Source organism: Alnus glutinosa, chromosome 7 (assembly GCF_958979055.1).
Source record: "Alnus glutinosa chromosome 7, dhAlnGlut1.1, whole genome shotgun sequence".
Classification (NCBI taxonomy): Eukaryota; Viridiplantae; Streptophyta; class Magnoliopsida; order Fagales; family Betulaceae; genus Alnus; species Alnus glutinosa.
The window spans coordinates 29,990,181-30,014,291 of NC_084892.1; the positions used below are offsets into that span (position 1 = coordinate 29,990,181).

The 24,111-nt window shown below is 36.3% G+C and overlaps 3 protein-coding genes across 3 annotated transcripts; 2 read left to right on the forward strand and 1 right to left on the reverse strand.

Annotated features, from left to right (window-relative positions):
* Positions 1-3,957: 3,957 nt before the first annotated feature.
* LOC133873536 (uncharacterized) lies at positions 3,958-5,075 on the forward strand. The gene is made up of 2 exons (XM_062311251.1): positions 3,958-4,244; positions 4,516-5,075. Exons 1-2 carry the CDS (start codon positions 4,062-4,064, stop codon positions 5,056-5,058), a joined length of 726 nt encoding a protein of 241 aa, XP_062167235.1. The 5' UTR covers positions 3,958-4,061; the 3' UTR covers positions 5,059-5,075.
* A 1,481-nt stretch (positions 5,076-6,556) lies between these two features.
* Positions 6,557-11,677, forward strand: LOC133872765 (glycine--tRNA ligase, mitochondrial 1). The gene is made up of 10 exons (XM_062310365.1): positions 6,557-6,715; positions 7,633-8,026; positions 8,166-8,548; positions 8,638-8,755; positions 8,905-9,099; positions 9,216-9,440; positions 9,823-9,882; positions 10,035-10,115; positions 10,218-10,623; positions 11,133-11,677. Exons 2-10 carry the CDS (start codon positions 7,658-7,660, stop codon positions 11,363-11,365), a joined length of 2,070 nt encoding a protein of 689 aa, XP_062166349.1. The 5' UTR covers positions 6,557-6,715; positions 7,633-7,657; the 3' UTR covers positions 11,366-11,677.
* Positions 11,678-17,319: 5,642 nt separating this feature from the next.
* On the reverse strand, positions 17,320-19,222 carry LOC133874181 (WRKY DNA-binding transcription factor 70). Its single transcript, XM_062312030.1, has 3 exons — positions 18,809-19,222; positions 18,585-18,689; positions 17,320-18,018 (listed from the first exon to the last, which is right to left on the reverse strand). The coding sequence occupies exons 1-3, from the start codon at positions 19,153-19,155 to the stop codon at positions 17,556-17,558; spliced, it is 915 nt and encodes a 304-aa protein (XP_062168014.1). The 5' UTR covers positions 19,156-19,222; the 3' UTR covers positions 17,320-17,555.
* Between the last annotated feature and the right edge of the window lie 4,889 nt (positions 19,223-24,111).

The following is a 24,111-nucleotide window of genomic DNA, read 5'->3' on the forward strand; positions in this document are numbered from 1 at the left end:
AAAATGTAAAAGAAAAAGAGGGGTTTTTTAAAATTCTTAAAAAATAATCATAAAAAAGTTCCTAAATTTACAAATTCACAGATGGTTGAAGAAAAAAAATTGCTCTGATAAGAGTTGCGAAATGGTCAGTGACTCATCTGTATCCGGGTTTGATTCGGAAAACCTGTCTCCAGGGCCACCCCAAGCACGAGCTTGAAGCCAATGGAAGACTCGGCTCTGAAGAGTGAAGGCCGCCACCAAGCCCAGATTCAAGCCTGCCTCGTCCTAGTCGTTGGCCGCAAGATCGTCGGCGGTGACAAAGCGGCTGATTTCCGAGACCGATAACAAGGATTTGTCCAAGAAGGCCAAGAAGAACTAAAGAAGGCCCCGCAGCCAAGCAGTGGGTGCTGCGTGCGGCTAGGGGATGCTAGGTTTTCTACTTTTCTCTTGAAGTTTCAGTATTAAAAAAAAAAGGTCATAATCGTGTTAGCGGGTTAACCCGCGGGTTGACCCGTCATACACGAATATAATCGGGTTGACCCGAACCCGATTATGCTAAACTCAAACCCTGTATTTTCGTGTCGGGTTCGCGGATTGTGTCAAAAATTGTCAAACCTACTGTAAGGTCTACTATAATGAATCTAGTCACTATTATAATAGAGTTTTTTTTCTTTTCTTTTCTTTTCTTTTTGGGTAAGTTACTATAATAGAGTTGGGTCAAAATGTTTTTTGATTTTTTTTTCTTTTTAAAGTAAAAATATTATCAAACAACCAAAACACAAAATATTATTAAAAAAAAAAAAAAACAATTTTCACTTTTACTTCACGCGATAATATTTTTTCAAACAAAAAACTCTCCCTAAAATACATTAACAATTAGAGCCCATTTTTCAAATGGACCTCTAATCTAATGACTAGTAGAGTAGAGTCTAGTCGAAATGAATGGTATAACAATCTTTTCAAGCAAGCCTATGCGATATCCCCTAACCTCTATCTAGAGAAAGGAACAAAAAATTTGTCTTTAGAGAAATCGGATTGCTTAATTTTTTCCTTTATAAAGAGAGTCCTCATTAATATATATACACACACATATAGATGTATGTCTATGTGCGTTGGAGTGAGCTGCCAGTAAATAAGGAGTTGGGTCATCCTCTCTTTTTCATGTGAAGTTCCAGACAAAAATATAAAGACAATAATAAAGGAGAACGGGTGAATTCGCCTCTATCAAATGACCTTCATTTAAAGGGTCAATGACAAATCTCGCACCTCCACAAGAGGCACAAAGAGAGTGAGTCTCTTTCGCAAGAGATGCATAGTTCCAATTTTCCTTGTGGGGATGAACACTTGAGATGAGTCTCCAACCTCCGGTGAACGAGCAACTTCCATATGGTGGATGCTAGTCTTTTGTTGTGTTTGTGTGTTTTTTTAATTATTATTTTTTAAAATTCTTTTACAAATAAAAAGGCATGTCTCTACACTCGAAAAAAGAAAAAGAAAAAGAAAGAAATAGTATGGTTTCAAAATGTTCCTATACCTATATAATGGTGGGGTTACATTTGAAAAGTATTTTCAAAACTTGGCCAAGCAAACCGGTACTTTGAATCTCAACTCAAAATTGTAATATTCTGACACACTGGCCCCAAAAGAAGTCGAGTTGAAATTTCGCCTCAAAAAGAATGCCAATTAAAATAGTATTAACGGTGACAACAATTTGATAACCAATTAAAACCCGTTAGATAAGCAATTTGGTAAGGTTATTTATTTCTAATAAATAATGATGAGATAATGGCATGACTCACTTTACATGAAACTAATAAGTGAGTGGGCATCTTCTTTTCTTTTCCTTTTTTTTTCCTAGAGACATTTCTTTAGTCCGATCGATGTCAATGCTCAATAGCCTACAGCCTACAGATCACAACCTAAATAGATTTTATTTTTTCAAAAAAAAAAAAAAAAAAAAAATTAATTGTGATATATCCAGTTTATTCCCAACCAGTCCAGTGGGAAAATAGAGGTCTGAGTCCAGGGAAGTAGGCCCGAGTCATGGGTGCTGAAGGGCCATGCACCTACTACTTAGATAACAACTTAGAGGGATTGCTGAGAATAATTCCTTATTGATTTATCTATCTTAATTGTCCCATTATTTTTTATGAAAAAAATAAGGCAACGCTTTTAATATGTCAGCTGGCATGCAATTCTGCACCACATTAGACTACCACAACTTAATGATAGAATTCTTTTTTTTTTTGATAATAATGATTAAATTAATTGAGTCTTACTCTTTTACATAACTCAATTTTCTTGTTTTGTTCTACCGTTTGTGCCCCATATGAATGAGTCACTTCACTCTCTTTTAATTAGTAACTTTACATTTTTTTACGTACTATTATACCAGTAATATTCTAATACATATTATTCTTTCTCTCCCTGCGAGTATGCTTTCAGTGGAATCATGTAAGTGATCACCGAATCCGTATCTAGTAACAGCGATGCTCGATCACTTTCACGAGGCTTGGGATCTAGCTTGCTTATATGCCTAGAGCTGATGGTATAAAACCGCAAAGGGTGCCGCCACCCATGAAGCAAGGAACAGAAACGAAAGACGCTATATATACCTTAGTAATGAGGGACTTTTAACACACCCCTTTACGCGTGAGACTATTGCCCAAACACGTGTACAACAGGAAAAAATGCTCAACATTGTCCAAAGTCCTAAAACTTTGATACTATAATAAAGTCCAATGAACTTTACTCTTTTACAAAAGGGATATTAAGGGAAGAGGTTTGTTCAAGGCTTACAAAGTCTACAACCCAAGTATATATTGACAATGTGAAACTCTTAACACTTAATAATAGATAGAGAATTTACAACTAATTAAAATTGTAACACTTCGGACACTTGACCAAGGACATGCCTTGCTAGAGGATACACATTAGAATGTACACTCAGTTGAAACCGTGCATCATTTGCAAGTCCTTCATATAAGGAGAGGCGTGCAATCCACGCAGGTAGAGAGATCGACCATATCCCATCATTATTGGGTTACATTCTTCATCTTTCTACTACTTTCTAAGAGAGATTCCTAGTCATCAATCATCATTGTTAACTTAAATATTAAATATCAAAGTTATCACCGGCCAACATCTCCAGCAATTTTCGGATCTTATTTTCTACCTCTCGTGGTTCGGAGTTTAATTATCATGCCATCAACTGATCAAATAATTGTCAATAACAACTACCATTAAGTCACTCCTCTCCCTCTCTTTTTGAAGACGGAGAATTAATTCTCTAAGACACGGTTATTTCGTGTACTTATTTTATTTCGGGCAAATTTTAGATCCATACAAAGCACTCACTCCCCACCAATCAAATAAGACTTCGACTTTACCAATAAGAGTGACCCCAACAAATTATTTGCATTCAAAAAAATTCGAGTCTTATACCCAATAAAAGTTGCCACCATTTGATCTAATCGTTCGGTCCTTGATCTCTTTATCTCCACAGAATTTCTGATGTCACGCCGAAATGCGCGCCACCTAAGTGGCATCTCAATCTAGAAAATTCTGAAGACTTCTGGAAAAAAAAATGCTTAGTTTGCAACCATTAAAAAACGTGATTCTAGAGAATTGGTAATATATATATATATATATAGATGGCCAATTAAAGACAAACACCGTACCCCACCAAATTTTGGGCCTAAACTATACATTAGATGAGAGTACTAATTAGATTAACTTGGCTTAAATGAAGCCAAGTAGACTCTTTGGGGATCAATTCTGTGGTGCAAATGAAATAATTAATTATCTTATTGTTGCGTAATGGGAAGGCATGGCATCATTGAATAATAATATTCCATACCGTAAGCTTTTTAGTGGGATATTTTTAGGCATGCATGTTGCAATAGGATGTAATGTCCACTCTGAGATTTCCACAAAAGAACCCACCCATTACGGGAAAAAGAAAATGCGCGCACCACCTCGTCAGCTAAACTTTACTGCCATGAATTGAACTTGCAGAAGAAGCTAGCTAGAAATCACTCGGTTATAGGCCTTCATAAATAGGCTCCTTGAGCTACCAAACCATGCCTCTGTTGAAAGATATGGAAGTGGTGGCTTTTCTGGACACCATATTGGTCCCCTTGAGTCTCTTCCTTACACTTGGTTACCATGCCTATCTATGGCACAGCTTCAAGAACAAGCCCTGTAATACCACCATTGGAATCAACGCATTAAGGAGGACTGCATGGTTTCATGACATAAAAGAGGTAACCAAAGATATATAGATATATCCAGATCCCCCGGCCCGTCCGAATTCCTGAAAATTTTAACAGAGAATGAGAGAAGAAGATGCGGGTCACAGGGTGTCCATGCATGTCCTTGAGTTGCAGAGGGTGCAAGCTACGCCCACACTCGCACCCTCTCTCATTCCCTATTCATATATCTATGATAATTTTTGATATATATGCATGGTTAATTTGCTAATAATGTGTGTGTATATATATATATATATATATATATATATATATATATATGTAGGCTGGTGACAAGAAGGGTATGCTGGCAGTCCAAAGCTTGAGAAACACTCTAATGGCCACCATACTCACAGCTTCAATAGCGATTCTTGTTAACGTGGCACTGGCAGCTCTATCGAACAACGCCTTCACAGCAAGCCACCTCCTAAACAACCCGATTTTCGGGTTGCAGTCGGGCGGGATCTTGGCCCTTAAGTTTGGGTCGGTGTCACTCCTTTTGCTGCTTAGCTTCTTATGCAGCTCTATGTCCGTTGGATACCTGATCGATGCCAATTTCCTGATAAATGCTTCCGGTGGTGAATTCTCATCATCTCCTGGACACACGCATGCCATGCTCGAGCGAGGGTTCATGTTGGCTCTAATTGGGAACCGGGTGCTTTGCATTAGCTTCCCTTTGTTGCTATGGATGCTTGGTCCAGTGCTTGTGGCTTTGTCCTCGGTGGGATTAGTTTGGGGGCTTTATGAACTTGATTTTTCTGGGAAATTGATTAGTGGCGATATGCAAATTAGTCGCATGCGCAGTACTGGACATAATATGTATGCATGATTTATTATTCATCTGAATTCTAAATATTGTGCAAATTAATTAAGATGAAAAACTCATGAACCTGATTAATTGAAAGAGAACGACTCGAACGAGGTGACAGCTGAATGGAAAAGCTACTCTCATATATAATACAATCGACTGATTACTTCATTTCTTACTCGCTCTCTATCTCTTGTTTCTTTTTTATTCTACTTTCTTTTTTTTTCTTTTTTTTATGTTTTTAATGTCTTTTATCTTTTTGTTGAGTAATGCTTGAAACTACATTTTTATTATACAAATTAATATCCTACAAATTCAAAGGTTAGTCAAGATTATGACATCATTACTGTGATATATTTGTAAGATAAAAATGTGATATATATCATTACTCATTTTTATTAGGAGACAATATATATTCTTTTATTATACAAATTAAATATCCCACAAATATTTCAAGGGTTAGTCAAGATTATGACATAATTATTGTGATGTATTTATTAAGATAAAAATGTGATATATAGCGATTCTCATTTTTATTATGGGACAAGATTCTTTTATCCCTAGATATGTTGAGGGGGTGGTCGAAACACCCCCCATTTGGTCATATGGGGTGGACCAACTACCCCTTGCGTTTTATATATATATATATATATATATTTTTTTATAAGTGATACTTGTTAATTGATGTTGATTTAACATATTAACGAATTCAATCAACTTTTCTAACAACATGAACCAATATCTTTTTCTTTTCTTTTTTGGTTGTTGCTTAATTATCTTAGAAAGTGTTTAATCACTTTTTAAAAATCTATCAAACTATTTGTCAGAACTCCAAACCAAAAGATTAATTTTACATTTATAATTTTTTTAACAAATCTAATATTGTATTCAAGACACTTGGAAGCGTGTGTTAATAAGTCTGATGTGGCCATCTATATACATTGCAACACTTTTATTTATTAGAAAATCAATAATAACAACATAATCAGAAAAACATCTATTTGAAAACCAGGTAAATACATGAAACTGATTAGAGAAATTAAAATCCCAATAAGCAATTTGATACAAACCTAAATCTCATAGTAGCAATAAAAAAGGTTAAATATTAATTGCGCATTTCAATTTACTTATAAATCATACTTTTTTGTAATAATAACTAATTTAAAAATTGGTTGAAACTGTCACATCAGCATTATAAGATAGTTATATAAAAAAATATAATTTTTAGTATCAATTTTTTTATTAACAATAATTAATTCAATAATTAGTTCAAAATGCCACTTTAACCTTATTAAATAAATATTAAATAAAATTATAGTATTTAACATTACTTATATTCTTTTGCTGGTCACGAGCATCCCGTCAAAACCAAGCACGGTCCTAACACTCAGGCTAGCCTCGTAATGTAGGGTTCAACATAAGTAAGTAATCTTTCGGCCCAAGCCCAGCCCAAGTCCAGCCCAGCCCAGCCAATACTATAAAAATTAGAACCTGATTTGACATTGAGTGTGCGAGTCTATGTGGTCACGTCCACACTTAATGTAAACTCGGTAAACCCGAATTTTTCAGTGCCTTCTCGCTTACATCTTTTATCCTTCGCTTCCTCATAGCTCCCCTCCCACTCTCTTTCGCAGCCGCGCAGTGCTCTGTCTGAGTCTTCTCAGCTTCTTCGTGTCTGGTAAGCTCTCCTTTACGTTTGCACTTCTGTCGTTGCGTTGATGTTTGCTTTTGGTTACAGTATTTTGTTGTTTACCCAAAAAGAAAAAAACGAAAATTGTATGGTTGTACTCATCTGGAAGGAGATATTATGGCTGTTTTAGACATACCCAGATCGCAAAACGTTGAATTTTAGATCCCATGATGTAGGATTTCGCTCTCTTGAATTTTCCCAGCAACCAAACGGGGGTAGCTGTTGTGCGTTTTGGTTTTGGTGTTGTGTGACCCCTGATTGGCTGATTGGTTGGGGATGAAACAAGGGAAAATGCTTTACTGGGTATTGAAGGGTTTTGGTTATTCTTGTCTTCTCTCATTATTTTTCGGTAGCCAAGCGGAGCGGAAAGTGATTTGTTTATCTTTTATCTTTGTTATGTCTTGTGTTGTATTAGTGCTCGATAATGAATTTTATATTACGCCACACAATTGTAAGGTTCAGTAGATTTTGGTTGTTTGTCTTTTATCTTTCTTGCATGTAACGGGCAAATAAGCAGAGATTTTTATTGTACTTTGAATTACTGGGTCTTAATAAAAATGTTAGTGAATTGTGTCTAATGAGTTGTTCTGGTTGAATTATAAGATACTAGAAATTTACAATCAATGTGAGCCTTGTAACTATTTTACTTAAATATTAATTCAAACTCTTTCATATCATCGTCTCTCCTTCTATTTTCCTTTCTGCAACGCCAACATCTTCTTCCTTGTACTGAACACTGTGCAGTCTGTACTGCACACCTTACTACACACACTCACGCCTACATACACACATCTCCTGTCTGCAACGTCTGCATCTTCTGCTCACCTTACTGCACACACTCACAGCTACACACACATCTATGCTTTTCTTTTGTACGTTGGGTAATATCTGTTACATATCTGCAGTGTGAATCACAAAATCTCGTGCACAATGGACACCTCTGAGGACATTCTCCGGAAAGCCATGGCTGAGAAGCAAACAGCCTTGGAAGCCCAAGGCAACGCCGTCCGGACAATGAAAGCCGCTGGTGCTACCAAGCAGGAGATCGACGCTGCAATCGAAGCTCTGAACGGGTTGAAGCTCGAGAAGGCTTCAATCGAGAGGCAGCTCCAAGCTGCCGTCAGTGGCAGCGAGGGCTCGCTCAATAGGGAAGCTTTCCGTCAAGCGGTGGTGAACACTCTGGAACGGCGTTTGTTCTATATTCCGTCGTTCAAAATCTATCGTGGAGTTGCTGGGCTTTACGATTATGGCCCGCCGGGTTGTGCCGTAAAGTCTAACGTCCTCGCTTTCTGGCGCCAGGTAAGCCCAAAGTTCTCTCTCTAACACATCAATTACACTCCATAATTTGACCAAAACGTTGCATTTTTGTTGTTGTTAGGAATTAGATTCAAACAGAACATAAACACAAAATTATCTCATACATTGTGTGTTTTGCCAGCATTTTGTGCTCGAGGAGAACATGCTTGAAGTGGACTGCCCTTGTGTCACACCGGAGATAGTTCTAAAGGCATCCGGTCACGTTGAAAAATTCACAGACCTTATGGTCAAGGACGAGAAAACTGGGACATGTTACCGTGCAGACCACTTGCTAAAGGACTTTTGCAACGAGAAGCTACAGAAAGACCTCAGCATTAGTCCAGAGAAGGCAGCAGAGCTAAAACGGGTACTAGCAGTCTTGGACGATCTCTCGTCCGAAGAGCTGGGTTCAAAGATCAAGGAGTATGGAATTACAGCTCCTGACACAAAGAATCCGCTCTCTGATCCTTACCCTTTCAACTTAATGTTTCAAACCTCAATAGGCCCATCTGGCTTGAGTCCTGGGTGAGTATTGGATAGGCTTGAATTTGTGTGCAGCACTATGCATGCTTACCCTTGGTTGATAGAATTGTTAATTAATTTATTGTTTGCAGGTATATGCGTCCTGAAACTGCGCAAGGCATATTTGTTAATTTTAAGGACTTGTACTATTACAATGGGAACAGGCTACCCTTTGCTGCAGCTCAAATTGGTCAGGCTTTCAGAAATGAGGTAAATTCTCTCTTTAGAAGTGCAAAGTTGTGTGTGCGCATGATATTTCTTAATGGAAATGGCTATATTGTGTGGAACTAGAATGATTTCCAACTCCTGTTTCCTTGTGTTGAGAGAACTGATCTGAAAGTGCTTTATTGTGTGGGCAGATATCTCCGCGCCAAGGCCTTTTGAGAGTCCGTGAGTTCACACTAGCAGAGATTGAGCACTTTGTTGATCCTGAAAACAAGGCCCACCCAAAATTTTCAGAAGTTGCCAACTTGGAGTTTCTGATGTTCCCAAGGGAAGAACAGATGTCTGGCCATTCTGCAAAGAGAATTCCACTGGGTGAAGCAGTTTCAAGGGTTGGTTTGAAGAATATGTGCTTTTATTATTTATTTGTGTTTGGTTTTGCTCCTTCTTTCTCTGCTTGCTTTATTGCTTCTTTTTTGTGACAATGCTATGGTTAAATGTCTACTAGGGGATTGTCAACAACGAAACTCTTGGGTACTTCATTGGGAGAGTATATCTGTTCTTAACTCGCCTTGGTATAGACAAAAACCGTTTACGGTTCCGGCAGCATCTTGCCAATGAAATGGCCCACTATGCCGCCGACTGTTGGGATGCTGAGATTGAGTGTTCCTATGGGTGGATTGAATGTGTTGGTATTGCAGATAGGTCTGCATATGACTTGCGTGCTCACTCGGTAAGAATTTGATTGTTATTATTTCAGGATTAAATTAGTAAGAAAAACTGGATGGTGAGGCATGGCATAATTTTAAACTAGATGGCCCAGTCATTATTATGATGTGGCATGGCATAATTTTAAAAAATGAAATGGATCATTTAATTTCATGTAGCCACATTGTTGTTCCGAAAGCTTGCTATTGTGGTCTGAATCTCCTCTTTACTTACCATAATCAGTAAGATAATGCTTTTGTTGCCTGCTGCTAATAGCATATCTGCTGTAGTATCGAGTCTTAGAACAAGTGCTAGATAAAAGAAAATGCTAGGCATATATCTGCATTGCTATCTTGACATAATAATATTACATGCTTATGGAGTGTTGTTTAATTGATCCGTGACAGGAGAAAAGTGGTGTCCCTCTTGTGGCTCAGGAAAAATTCCTGGAACCCAGAGAAGTGGAGGTAGTGCTTCTGTTTATTAACCATACACATCATTGACATAATTAGTACTATAGAAATGAGTGCGTGACTTACCTGACAAGACAACAATAAGCTCTTTAATCCACCTGCTTGACATTGGCTAACATTAATCGAGTGACGGTGTATAATTTCAGAAACTAGTTATCACTCCAGTGAAAAAAGAGCTGGGCCTTGCATTCAAAGGGAACCAAAAGATGGTGGTTGAAGCTTTGGAGGTAAACAATTTAATTGCGCCCCTCTTTGGTCCTTAATGCCACGATTGCTAGAAAATCTTCTGCCTGCTTTCTTTTGATATATTACTTGTTTTTTTGCATTAGGTAATGAATGAAAAAGAAGCTTTCGAAATGAAGGACACTTTAGAATCCAAGGGAGAGATGGAGTTCTATGTGTGTACTCTTGAAAAAAACGTAACTATTAAGAAGAACATGGTGGCAATTTCAAGAGAGATAAAGAAAGAACACCAGAGAGTTTTCACACCATCTGTAATCGAGCCTTCTTTTGGCATTGGAAGGATAATATTTTGCCTCTTTGAACATTCTTTCTACCTGAGGCCAAGTAAAGCCGGGGATGAACAGCTAAATGTGTTCCGTTTTCCGCCTCTTGTAGCACCTATAAAATGCACAGTTTTCCCACTTGTTCAGAATCAAAAGTATGAGGAGGTGGCAAAAGTGATTTCTCAATCATTGACTTCAGCTGGAATATCACATAAGATAGACATTACAGGTATTTCATCTTTCCATTGGTTTGCTTTGGCTTGATTGGGTCATTGGATAAATGTGTGAAGATGGACATTGGTATAGGCATGTCGTCTCACCTGCTTGCTTGATTGCATATGTTTATATGTAAGTTGTAATTTCTCAATTCTTCATCCATTTATGTGATCTATAGTCCCTTCCAATTTATAAGTATTAAACTAGTGACTCATTTACTTTCACCAAAGCTGTTAGGTACCTTTGCCCAGGGAAAAAAAATTAGGTACAATTACCCCCATAGATGTCCAAGTGATTATTTTCATGTAGGCATTCTCTGTTGATCAGCCTATTCAAACTCTTCTTAGAATTTAATAGTTATGCTCCGCTTCCATCTTTATCATTTGGGTGATGACTCCACTTCCAATTACAATAGAAAAGTTGATTGTTTGCCTCAAAAAATTATGAGATTGAAAATGCTGCACAATGCATGTGTATATGGGCTTCGTACTGATTGTCTGTATGTTCAAATGATTTTTACAGGGACCTCAATTGGTAAACGATATGCAAGAACCGATGAACTTGGTGTACCCTTTGCAATCACTGTTGATTCAACATCCTCGGTGACAATCCGGGAGAGGGACAGCAAGGATCAAGTTCGTGTTAATGTGGAAGAGGCAGCAACAGTTGTTAAGGATGTAACCGAAGGAAGGAGGACGTGGGCTGATGTGTGGTCGACTTTTCCCCATCAGTCCTCTGGATCTGCAGATGAGTGAAGTTTGAGTGGGAACAACCATTAAAGCAATTGCCTATTTTTAAATTTTTCAGCCAGACACTTACTCTATACTGATTCCTGGAATATCGTTTTGCATTGTGATATGCAATTATAAGATTATGAAAAGTATAGGTGTCTGCTAAGCAGAATCTGGCAGTTCCATGTTTCTCTTAGCAATTTGCTTTGTACAGTGGTGGGAAGCAGGCTATCCTGCAATGAGTGCAACCATTCCCTGCTGTGTAACTTGACCGGGTTGACGGTTATTTGCTATTTTTGAAGTGCATTTCTGAATCGAAAGGATGTTTCAATTTTAGGCCTTTTGCATTCACATTTCTTATTCGATAGAGGTCGGTCCACCAGCCGAATCGGTTTAAGAATTTGATAATCAGTCTATTGTCAAATCCTGAGTTTAGGGTTTTGTTATTTCCATTGGATATATGAGAGTTGCATCCTGTAAAGAAACTTCGATAATGGTTTGGCTATTGCTGTAATGTGTGCGGATCAATGTCAGTTTAAGATTTGTTTGTGTGGCTCAAATAAATATTGTTCTGGTCCATTGACTTGCGTGATGGTTGCTAACAAAATCAAACTAAACGAGCGATTCGTGTGGCCCTTTGTGTTTGTATGTCTTTGTATGTCGGGTAGCCATTTGTGATTGTATGTGAGGTGCGGGTCGTGTCGAAGTATAAGTTTAAAATTATATGATTAATCTTAATTTAATTTATTGAATTAAATGGGTAAGACCTTTTAATGCTATAATTAAGCCATACCCCAACCCCAATAGTGCTATCCAAGAAAAAAAGACTGAGTGGAGCTCCTTTTCCACAGGCTCAATTGGCCATTGTGGGAAGATACGAACTCTCATTTAATTAAACGGATTAAACTGCTAAACATAATCTTTTAATTTCGCGTTAAGTTCATATCAAGTTCACGAGTTATGTCAAAAATTGTCAGCATTAAGTATTATAGTTTTTATTAAAAATTGAAAGTGACACTTACTATGCTATTTTTAAACAAATAAATTTACCTGCTATTTTTTTTTTTTAGTTTGTTTAGTGACTCATATTGGAGTACGTAAATTATGTAATCTGTCTGGTAAGTATTTTTTTAAAAAAAAAAAAAAAAAAAAAAAAAACCAATTATATATAAAAGAAAGGGAAAATTGCACCGTTGGTCCCTGTGATATGCCATAATTATTTTTCACTTCCTATGGTTTAAAAAGTTCATGAGAGATCCCTATGGTATGCAATAATTACGTTTTACTTCCTGGGTCGATTTTCCATCCACAATTTTGATGGAATCTGTTAGCCCTACACGTCAGCGACACGTGTCGCCATCTTATTGGCGACAAGTGTCCATCTAAATAAAAAAAAAAATACTTATTTTTTTTAAAAAAAAATTAAAAAAAAAAAACAATAAACAAAAATGGGAAAGGAGGTGGCCCAGCCACCCCTCCAGCCAATGGGGGTGGCCGCGCGCCATCCCCTTTCCCATTTTTGTTTTTTCTTTTTTTTTTTCTTTTTTTTTTGTTTTTGAATTTTAATTTTTTTTAAAAAAATAAGTATTTTTATTTATTTTTTAATAAATTTTTATTTTTTTATTAAGATTGGACATGTCAGCGCCACGTGTCACCAATAAGATGACGACACGTGGCACTGACGTGGCATTTGACGGAATCTGTTAAAAATTTAACAGAATTTGACACCAGGGATCGATTTGTAATTATTACATACCACAGGGATCTCTCATGAACTTTTTAAACCATAAGGAGTGAAAAATAATTATGGCATACCACAAAATCAACGGTACAATTTTCCCTAAAAGAAAATAGTAGTAACCAAACATTTTCCATTGTAAAATGAATAAATAAATAAATATTAAAGAAGATATATAGATAGATGGGTTCATGTGGCCGAAAATGGTCAATCAAAGGACGATAAATCCTGCGCCTTTTGCTCACATTTTTGTCGCCTTCTTTTATTGTTTATTTATTCACCCCCACGCACACGCACAGGGTGCGAATGGGCCGGAATGGCCCAATGCCATCACTTTTGTCTTTAGCACCGAGGAGTCATACTTTGATTACTTTTCGTGGCACGAGGATTGAAAAGGCAACGTGGATAGAGAAAGGGCCTCATCCCTGCTCTCTCTCTAGTCTCCATTGGGACATTTGTCGAGCACCTTCAAGGCACGATTGTTCATTGATTGCCCCCTCTCACTTTCTAAGGCCCTCTATTACTTTTTCCTTCTTCTTTTTGCCCTTTTACAGTCTTTTAGTGGTTGGTAATGAAACGACCTTTTTTCTCATGTGTGCTGCTACATATAGTACTCACTAAAAGAAAAGAATAATGTAATATAATGCATTTAAATCCCGAGCAATTTGCTTGTCCGAATAAATTTTGAATTGTTCGCGTCCACCTACCATTCTCGTAGGATAGGGACTCTAGTACCATTGCGGTGCATCCAACTTCTTTTCCTTTTTAAGGGTTCAATTTCATGTCTTCCCCTTTGATGCCCTATAACTATTATATCATATGAATAACATTTAAAAACATTACCAATCAATAAATATCTAAAAGTTTAAAATTAGAGCACCATTTTACGGACTTTGGCTCCGTTTGTTAAAATTTTATTTTATGTATTTTGCTTTTATTTTCTTAAAACAAAAAATTATCAACAAATGACTCAAGCGTAACAATATTCCTAAAATTACAAAAATAATTTTCATTCTAAAACTCCCTAGTTATATTTTTCTTTGCTTTCTCTCCCACCACAATTTTCGACATAGCCTTGTCTCACTTGGTACAAAATTAAAGCTTCATGGTGACTTTTAGTGTGAGATTTGGATGGATTTTAAAAGATAAGAGGATGATAGCTTTTCTTTCTTTTTTCTTTTTTCTTTTTTCTAATTAAGGATGATAGCTTATTCTTCGATAGTGATGGACATGTCGAATCTTAATTGAGGATTGATATTCTCCAATATACGGTCTATAATTTTTAGAAACTTTTTTTGTTGGGAAAATTATTATTCCCATAGTCCGTACAAGCCACGACTGAGTCTGTAGATCCATTTGGTCCATAGAGCCCAACCAGGAGTCATACTTCGTCAGAATCCCATGAAGATCCGATTGGTTATAAATGCCTCGAAATTGGCTCATAGGGACCTCGGATAGAGGACATCTCGAATGCTCCAAGCTTACTCAAAGAATCTCATGCTGTAATACTCAATCAAGGACTTCTAAATACAAATATCCCTCGGTTGCCAGGACCGGGAATAAAAGTAATCGATAAGTCACAGGAGTTGACTATCCTGGGAACACGAAAAGAATCTATACGGAATGCCCCATATCCAAATAGTCCCATGACTAAATTTTTCGAGACTACCACGAGGCGATTGGGATGAAATATGCACTGATTCTTATTCCAATATTATAGCAGGGAATTATAGCAAAGATCTGACCTATAATCCCCGGAAAGGTGCTGGAAGGTCTCAATCCCAAATCTTTCAGGATAACTTCATATCCCGCATGATACGAGATAGGATTGGTGATTTATTTGAATTCAATGAGGGAACAGTCCTAGTCGAATAGGATTCTCCCCTACTGATATATCCTAATCCCATTCTATGTGGGATTAGAATCCTAGCTGAATTTTAATCACTCTCTATACATTAAAACTACATGCTTATAAATAGACTATTATCCCCAAGTATCAAAGGTAATTTGAATTTTCTTGGTCTCATATTTCCCATATTTTTGTCTACAAAAATCTGACTTAGACATCGAAGTAAGACATTGTTAGCACACTCGACAAGCTCCTTTGGTTAATATTTTTGTCTTGTAGGTGGTGGAGAAAGCGCATTCCCAGGCGACACGTCATCAAACCAGAAGCTTTACCGACATTTTTGTAATTGTCTTCATTGTCTTGTGGGCAGTCTATATTTTGAAAAACATTTTGAAGATACCAATCTGAATCCCTCCTTAACATGGTTTGGAACAAATTGTCTCAATTTATATTCTACATTGTTCCTACTCCGGATCTTGTAAATTCATTCTAAAATCCATGTGATTAGGAAATATATATACCTTTCGACTCTCAACTTTATGTCTCTCTTTCTTTAGTTTCTATAAAATAAAATGTCAACCTAATGTACTCTAAGAAGCTAAAATGAACCCATATCTCTACATAAAGGAGGTGTTTGTTACATAAAACAATGTCAACAATGAGACGACGTTTTTTTTATCATCATGCACTCCTGAGATTCTTTTCAATTGATGATAAGTCAGCCCCATACAAAGGTTTGAATATTTTGTATACATGTGTTTTTGGAAAACAGTTATTTGGCCTGGTAAGAACCACCCTCTTTGTGAGGAGGCACCGCTTCTCTCAAAGTTACGGAATTATTTTGTCGAGTTCTTTAGAAAGAGTTGTCTTGCGCTCTTAAGTATTCTTTACCTATTTATTTATGTCGGATTCGAGTATAAGTACCCTTTTATTGAAAGTTGTTCAAGCTTTTCTTGAAAGTATATATGGCATGGGTTACTTCAATGTTATAGGCTTATAACTCTTGGTATTCGAACATTGGCTCGAAGTATTTTCGATCTCTACCCCTTCACAAGAAGGCTAATCAGCCGGCAAAACGTAGGAATTAGTCATGCCAAAAAAAAAAAGGCATTTTCCTTCTAAGTGAAGGGTAGGAAAAAGAATCTTGCATCTATCTTGAGTTTCTCCCTTGAGCGATCTATTTATGGTTTCGTGGCCGCGTCGAGTTTGTTCTTTTCTCTTAGCTCAGGGACGGGCTCCTATACGCTTTGCGCATGATAGTGACATTATTGGGGAAGGAAGTTTCTCATTGTATTTGTTTAACAAAACTTTTTAGATAATCCTTTTTGTTTGAAAAGGTGTTTTAATTTGATATAAAAATAAAAATAATTATTGAGTATTTTGTGTTTTAAATTAATCAAATAAAATTACTTTTATACTATTAAAAAAACTATTGCACATAAATTCGGTTTCAACTCGGCTTCACATTTCACTTTTTTTACTTTTTCAATTTTGTGGGAAGAATTAAGGGGGCTGTTTCATATCTTCAACGTACGTGGTACGTTGATAAGGATTATTCAACTGCTTGGCCTCCAAGTTTCCCATCTCTTTTTTTCTTTCCCTTTTCTGATCCCTTCACATTCACTTTCAAAGGACAGACAGCATGATTATTATACGATTTTAATTTCCACAGGCCATCGCAGTCATCTTTAATCCAAAGGGCCTACCAGGATAGTCCTATCCTATATGCCCTTAAAGATTCAGTGAACCTAACCTAATATTCATATGAAATCCTTGAATATATGAAATTTCAACAAAAAAGAAAAAAAAAGTAATTCTCTTTTATTTATTTATGAGAAATAATGTCATTCAATTCATAGACTGTTGAAAGACTATCATACAATTAAAATGTCGTGACAGTAAAAATCAACTCTTAATCGAACACACTCTCGTCTCAAACCACAATTGAAAACCTAATCTTAGCCTTGCAACACAAAGAGAAGAAGAAAAGCCCTAGCCGAATTGCACTCAAGATATTTGTTCATACCTCTATTGTATGCAATTTTGTGTTTTAAAAAATCCAACGCTATATATGTATATATATAAAGAGATTAATTCACTGATTTATTCTCAACATTACACTTTATTTATTTATGCGCTCTCTCCTTTTTATGATTAATTCACAGAAAGTTAGATCCCAAATGGCCCGCAGTCTAAAGAAGATGTTCAAATAGGAGAGAGCTCCTGGTTGGATAGAAAATCTTTATCATAATTCCTTAAAATTTTCTGAGCTCCCTAACTAAACTTATAAAAAGTGAATTCTAGGGTTCCTAATCCAATTACAAGTCCATTAACACTAAATATTACCATCACACTTAACAAAAAAGCGTCACTAATAAGAAGTAAAAACACTATACAAAAATGGTAAACACTAGAAAATTAAAGAGGGTTACATCTTGTCCATACACTAATGGAGCTGCCAACTAGTAGCGCTCTGTTCCAAGAAACTAACGGTACTTTTTTTTTTTTTTTTTTTGACATGTCCACACAAGAGGGGGAGGGAGGATTCAAACTAGTGACCTTCGCTTCATAACGCATGGTTTCTAATCAATTGAACTACCCCTTAGGGACAGTCATATATATAAACCTTAAAAAGAAGAGAATAGCAGATCATCATCGGCAAAGTCAACCCCAGAAATAACATCCCCATTATCGGACTCCATCGATGACGATAAGACAGCCATGTTGCTGCAGAATGGTTCGAATGCCGTCCGATCCGGGGACACAAGATAATCAGAGGACGATGATTGGTTGTAGGTCATATCATCGCTCGGAATGATATCTTCTTTGTGCTCCTGCTTGACTAGTTGGTAGGATGAGAGAAAGGGGTGATTCTGTTTGTTTGTGGAGGAGTTGTCGAAACTTAGAACAAAGGGAGAGCCGCCGGTAGGAGAAGAATTCAAGATTAATTCAGAAACTTTTGGGAAAGTTCTGCAAGTGTGATGGCCAATATATGTCGTCCGGTACATCGGCGGATCCTCTTGGATTCTTTGCACCTGTTTGGCTGCTTGGCATCCCTGATCAAATTTATGAGTACACCTGTAGTAATGCCTGCATACCACAAAATGGAATCAATTTGTGCTATACTTAAAAAAATAATTAATAATAATAATAGTTAAAAAAAAACGATTTTATTTATTTATTTTTGTTTTTGAAATCGTTTTTTCTTTGCATGCTTTTCTGATTTATAAACTAAAATTCTGTTTATTTCAGCATAAAATATTAGTCAATTGTGAGCTTTTACCTGACCAAACAGATTTTAAACTGCTCAAACATCTGTCCAAAACAGAGGAGCCAAACAAAACCCTCTCGCAATTGGCTACCCAAATTAGGGTCAATATGGACAACAATTACCCTAAATCTCAACCTCAACCTCAACAATCAACATCTTCTATTTTCAGACATATTTTTTTCTACAACACTTCTTCGTCTCTCTTCCTTGTAGCTTCTAAATTATATATATATATATATATATATATATATATATAAATATGCGAAATATTGAGCGAGACGCCAAAATATAATATCTGAAAACAATATTTTTTTTTTTTTTTTTTTAACACCGAAATAATTATAAACCAGCTAAAGATAATGTGTGAATATATATGAAATAATACCTTGGGTATATCGCATTAAGGATCGGTTTTTGTCCGTATTTTCTCCATGCATGGCCGTCATCGATCAGAGCAGGGGTGTCTTTAGTTACCGTCAGTGAAGTCCTCCTGCAAGTAATTAAGAATTTGTATTTATTTGTGAGAAAACTTTTAATTACTTGAAAATTTCAGGACGAAAATCGAAAATACTTGTTTCATTAAATACTGGTATATATATCCTCTTTCACCTTCTCTTATAACATCCTCTCCGATCCTTCACCGTAGAGATACTCCTGCAACTTTCTCCGGAAGATTCCGACTTGGGAGCATCCCTACACGGCGAACTGGCTCGGGCATTGGGCTGAATCTGAGAAACGTCGGAATCGGACTCGGCGGCGGAATTCAATATCGAAAGACTGTTTGTGAACGAGTTCAAGATTTTCAGAACAAGATCATCCGCCGGGGCTGACCCATCCTCTCCCGGCCAACTACTGAGTAGACCCCGGAGCTGCTTTGCTAGTTGATGGCCTTGAACTAGCTCTTCAATGGCTTTTCTGGGCTTGGAGGGCGAGTTTTCCGGCCAAGAACACTCCATTTTTGGTGAGTGTGTGCGCGAGAGAGAGAGAGAGAGATTTGGTGTGGATGTAGTTGCCCAGGTGAAGCAAGCCGAGGGAGTCTTTTTATGTTGCAAAAGAAAGAGATTCCGAGGAACCTAGAGGGAAAATTCCTCACGTTTAGGGGGGTCTGCAAACTCCACTCGCCGTTAAGAACTTGTTCGTCACTCTCTTCATCCTGACCGATAAATGTTCGCACCTACATTGATAGCGCGTGGGTAAGGTGCTTTGCCTCTTACGACTCGTATGCGACGTCATGGTCTTATGTCAGGCTGAAATCGTCACTAGCATGACCCACGCGGGGCCCTTAATCGTAAATATTTCCAAGTGGTACCACCATTTTCTCTAATTGAATAAATTAAAGATAACACAAAGACGATTACAACCTTGAGCTGAGAAAGGCAAAGCAAGGGATATATTCTCGGTTTCTAAGAGCAATAGGCCAATCATAGTGATTTTTCTTTTCTTTTCTTTTCTTTTTTTATCAGCAATTCAAAATATTAACTTTCTTATAATTTTTCTTTATAGTATTTAAATATTTTATTTTTAAATTTTTTTCTTGATTCTTTTTCCAACACCTCCAAAATCAATATTAATTAGAAAACAAATCAAAAGATCTATCACATTATCCTCATCCAATCCTAACCGTCCATTTCATACATCCAACGGTCCACACCCCTCTCAAACTTCAAGTAATTCAATCAGAAAACAAACAGAAAGAAAAATGGCTAAAAACCCAATTCCAACAGCAACGAAGAGAGAGAAGCCATAATCACATTATGACCTTCCACCAAAAGTCATAATCCATCTAATGACGATGATCTTTCGCCAAATGACACCGAAAGCCATAATTAACTAGAAGCAAAATCACTTATGCGACTAAAGAGGAAGGCATCTTTTTCTTAGAGATCCATATGTTTGACCTCAACACTGCCGTTTTGACCATCATTGACGACGTCGTTGTCGTTACCGTTACCGGCCACCACCACCAACAAGGATAACAATAACAATAACAATAATGACAACATTAAAAACAAAATGCTAACGATGATACGGACGTTGTTGTCACACACTCGCTGCCACTAGAGTCGGAGTCATCAGAATACTGCTTAATCATTCATTAGTTTTCGTCAGTGGAGACAAGAGAACCAAATTAGTCGTTCACGAGAGAGAGAGAGAAAGAGAGAGAGTTTTGTGAATAAACAAGTTGATAGGATGAGCTACATTGCCAATCAAATATATGGTGGTACTATAACTGGATGATAGTTTATGAAACGATTGGAGAAGATGCTCAATTGAAGTTTTGGAAGGTTTTTATTTAAATTTAAGAAAGCCAAAAGAGTTTAGGAAAAATGTTACAAGTGCTCTAAGTTCTAAAGAAGAAAATTTGGTCAAGTTTGTTCACAAAACACTCCTCAAAACAGAAAAATTACTTTAATCTTTATGTCATATATCAGAATATTTTTTTAATTAAAAAAAAAAAAAAGAAAAACCAAAACACATTATCTAACATACCCAAAATTTAGTTCTTGAGTTTTAGCTTATTTAAATTTAGTTCCTGAATTTCGATCATCAATTTCTTAAATTTCATTTAAATTTTAAATAGGCCTTTCTATCCCTTTATGTCAAATTTTACAATTTTTTCCATCTCCGAAGCTTGCCACATTTGACACATCAACGCCACCTCGGCAAACTTACCAAAAGAAAAGAAAATAAAAGAAAAGAAAAGAAAAGAAAAGAAAAGGGTATTCTGGGTTTCTCCTATAGTTGTACGAATAGAATACGACGATAAGCGGGTAGTTTGAAGCTTGAAGTTTGAAGTCCTGGTTCTTTTTAATATGAGCTATTGGATAAGCATTAAGTGGGGAGTGATAGTGTGTAGTAAAGGATCATCATCCTCCATGTGCCTCATGTATGCGCCTTCCCAGATGCATCCCTTTCTGTCGTCATTAATTAGAATGTTCTCTTTTTCTAGTATAGGGACTAGGGAGGGTGTATGGGATTCTTTAAATAATTTAAATATCTATTATCTATTATCTGTTATCTAACCAACATTTTAACACTCATAAAAAAAAATTCTGTCCTATCTGCATTGGCTGGTTTTATTGAATAATTAGAAAACAAAAAAAGAAATGCTAAAAACTATCCATAAATTAATTAATAAAATAGAATTAGGAGAGGGGTGTGGTTTTTTGCTTTACTCGTTTATAAATGATCACCAAATACAAGTAGGACATGTTTAAGGATATTCGATCTTGATACCACTGCATCTTCAAGTCAGTGGGCTTTGAATTCTTTTTATTATTATTTTTTGTTAAAAAAAAAAACAAACAAACAAACAAACGTTATTTGTTCTGCCTTAAATACTGTCAGAAAAATAGAGTATTATTAACTTGAATATTCAAAGCCGCATGTGCTGTGAACCCCAACATTTACACCATTCAATAATTGTTTGACGTGTCAATTTCAAATACAAGATAGAATACACATGAAACCATTGGATCAACGCCCTATAGTTTGTCATCAACCAAAGCGGTGTTCTTTTTCCTCTTCCTCCTTAGAAATCACCAGATCCACCCACACCATCATTCGAAAGCCAAACACCGCCGCCTAAATTAGCCAAAGCCACTGCACTGCCTGCTCCTATGCATAAAGCCCCCGATCGTGATTTTGTTTGTCTCTCACTCTCTCTCGACTTCACCTAAGACCTGTTTGTTCGTGTTTTTTCCAATGTTGTTTTGCATCTGGGTTTGAAACTTTTTTTGTTTTTTTGGGTCTCATATTTTGGTTTAAAGGGAGTTTCCTACAAAGAGTGAGAAACATCCGTTTTATTTTGTGCCAATAAATTGTTACATGCCTTCGAGTTTTGAACTTAAACTAGCAATTTCATATACTAGTCCAACGGAGTAGAAGTTGGGATAAAGGTGTATTAAATATTGTAGTTATTAAGAAGAAGTCTTCAACTTTTGAAATAAGGCATAATTAATTTAAGAAGTACAAAAATTAAAAAAAACAGCTTTGAAATTGTCTGCAAGACGTTGATGCCAGATGGGACCATCTTTATCTCATCAAAGCAATTTGGAAAAACGGCAACAACCTCTCTTTTAGACTCATACTGAATCATCCAAATTAATAATCTAACAATTTGAGAAGTAAAAGAGAAACTAAAATGATGCTTCCAAATTCAAATGTTGGTTATTATTTCCTTCCTTTTTCAATGGAGGGTTGCTGTACCTGTACAAAATCAATTAAGAACGTGGAGGGACCAAGTCTGTGACAAGGATAACGCGTTCACACTGGTAAATAGACCATTTTGGAACAAGTCTGAAGAGAAAAACGCGTTCACACTGGTAATTACCATTTAGGACGACTCACACTCCCTACCTCACAAGTCACAGCTCACAAGATTCTAGTCAACGGATTCATATACGGTTTTTAATGGACGGGATCCCAAGAATTGCAATTCTAGTTGTACGTTCGCTATTTTATTATAAATATATATATATATATATATATATATATATATATATATATATATATATATATATATATATATATGTTTTTTCATTGAAATAGTAATTTCTATTGTTCAGGAGAAAAATAACAATTTCAAAACTATTTCATTTTATTCTTTAATTTTCAATAAAAAATATTTATTTTTTTAATGAAACAATCATTATGCGTACCAAAATAAACTTAAACATAATAATTGTTATTTAATTCATCTGTCCGAATAAAAAGTGAATTGTTCAAAATCTGTTCGAACAAATGAGTTTTAGTGTTTTACATCTCATTAGCGTTCTGAACAATAAAATTGATTAAATTTCTACCAGCAGGCCAAATCATCTTCTCAGATGTTGTAAAAGAGAGTTAATAAAAAAATAATAATAATAAATTGAAACTTGATTGAAAAGACAGTTAAGGTCTTGTGCTGAAGACACTGAATTCGTTCTTTTCTTGTCATTCTTGCTATCCTTTATTTTTTTTTAAAACGTTTGTCCCGAACAGTAGAGCTTCTTATGTTCAATAATCTATGAATAAGTTAAGTCAGACAAAAGGAGAAGACAATAAATATGCCAGAAGACAACATTACTGATTAGTGATTTTGTTTTGAAAATTTTCAATTCAAATAAATTGCTCACCTCTCTCTCCGTATATATCCTACTTCATGTAGGGTTAATCTTGACAAAGATTGCAGCCAGTTTGATTCCAATTGTGAGAGGTTATTAATGGGCCCATATGTTCAAACGTGTTTGGGCAGCCCAATTCATCCTCAAACACGTGGACCCCCATCGAGAGAGCCTCTCTCAATGGCATCTCCGATTACACTGCAATCGAAACAAGCAACTGAAGCAAGTGCAGGGGACCCGATCCATAAAGAGCTGCCTAGTACTATTTTTTGGGTTTTAAGGAACTTTGCTTCTGATTGGGTTATTGTCATGTATGAACCAATACGAAAGCAGGAAAAACAGAATGTTAGTGAAAGGAATACAGGCTACCGTATTATAAAAGAAATGATAAAATTTTCTTTCAAACTGGTTTAAGTAAATTTCTCTAACTCAGTCTACCAAACTTACACACGTCTGAAAAAAACAATTGAAATATGACTTACGTCACTGGCTTATAAGGTTAATAAGGTGTAGCTCTATCAACTACCTTGTGCTCGTTATAAAACAAGACACGTGCTTTTAGGGCTGATGTTTATGCTTCAAACGGACCATCAAATTATTGGTTATATAAAATGGCACAGCTTGTTGGTTATATAAAATACAATCGAATATATAAGGAGCACATGGGATTCGGATCCTTTTAACTGGCAATTACGACTGGTGTGGTCCTAGTTGTGACCTTGGAAGAATGAGAGAAATCCAAAAGGAAGCTGGCTCACAAAACAAGACAAAAGATTTCTTCAAAAAGTTGAACTAATTTCTATTGTT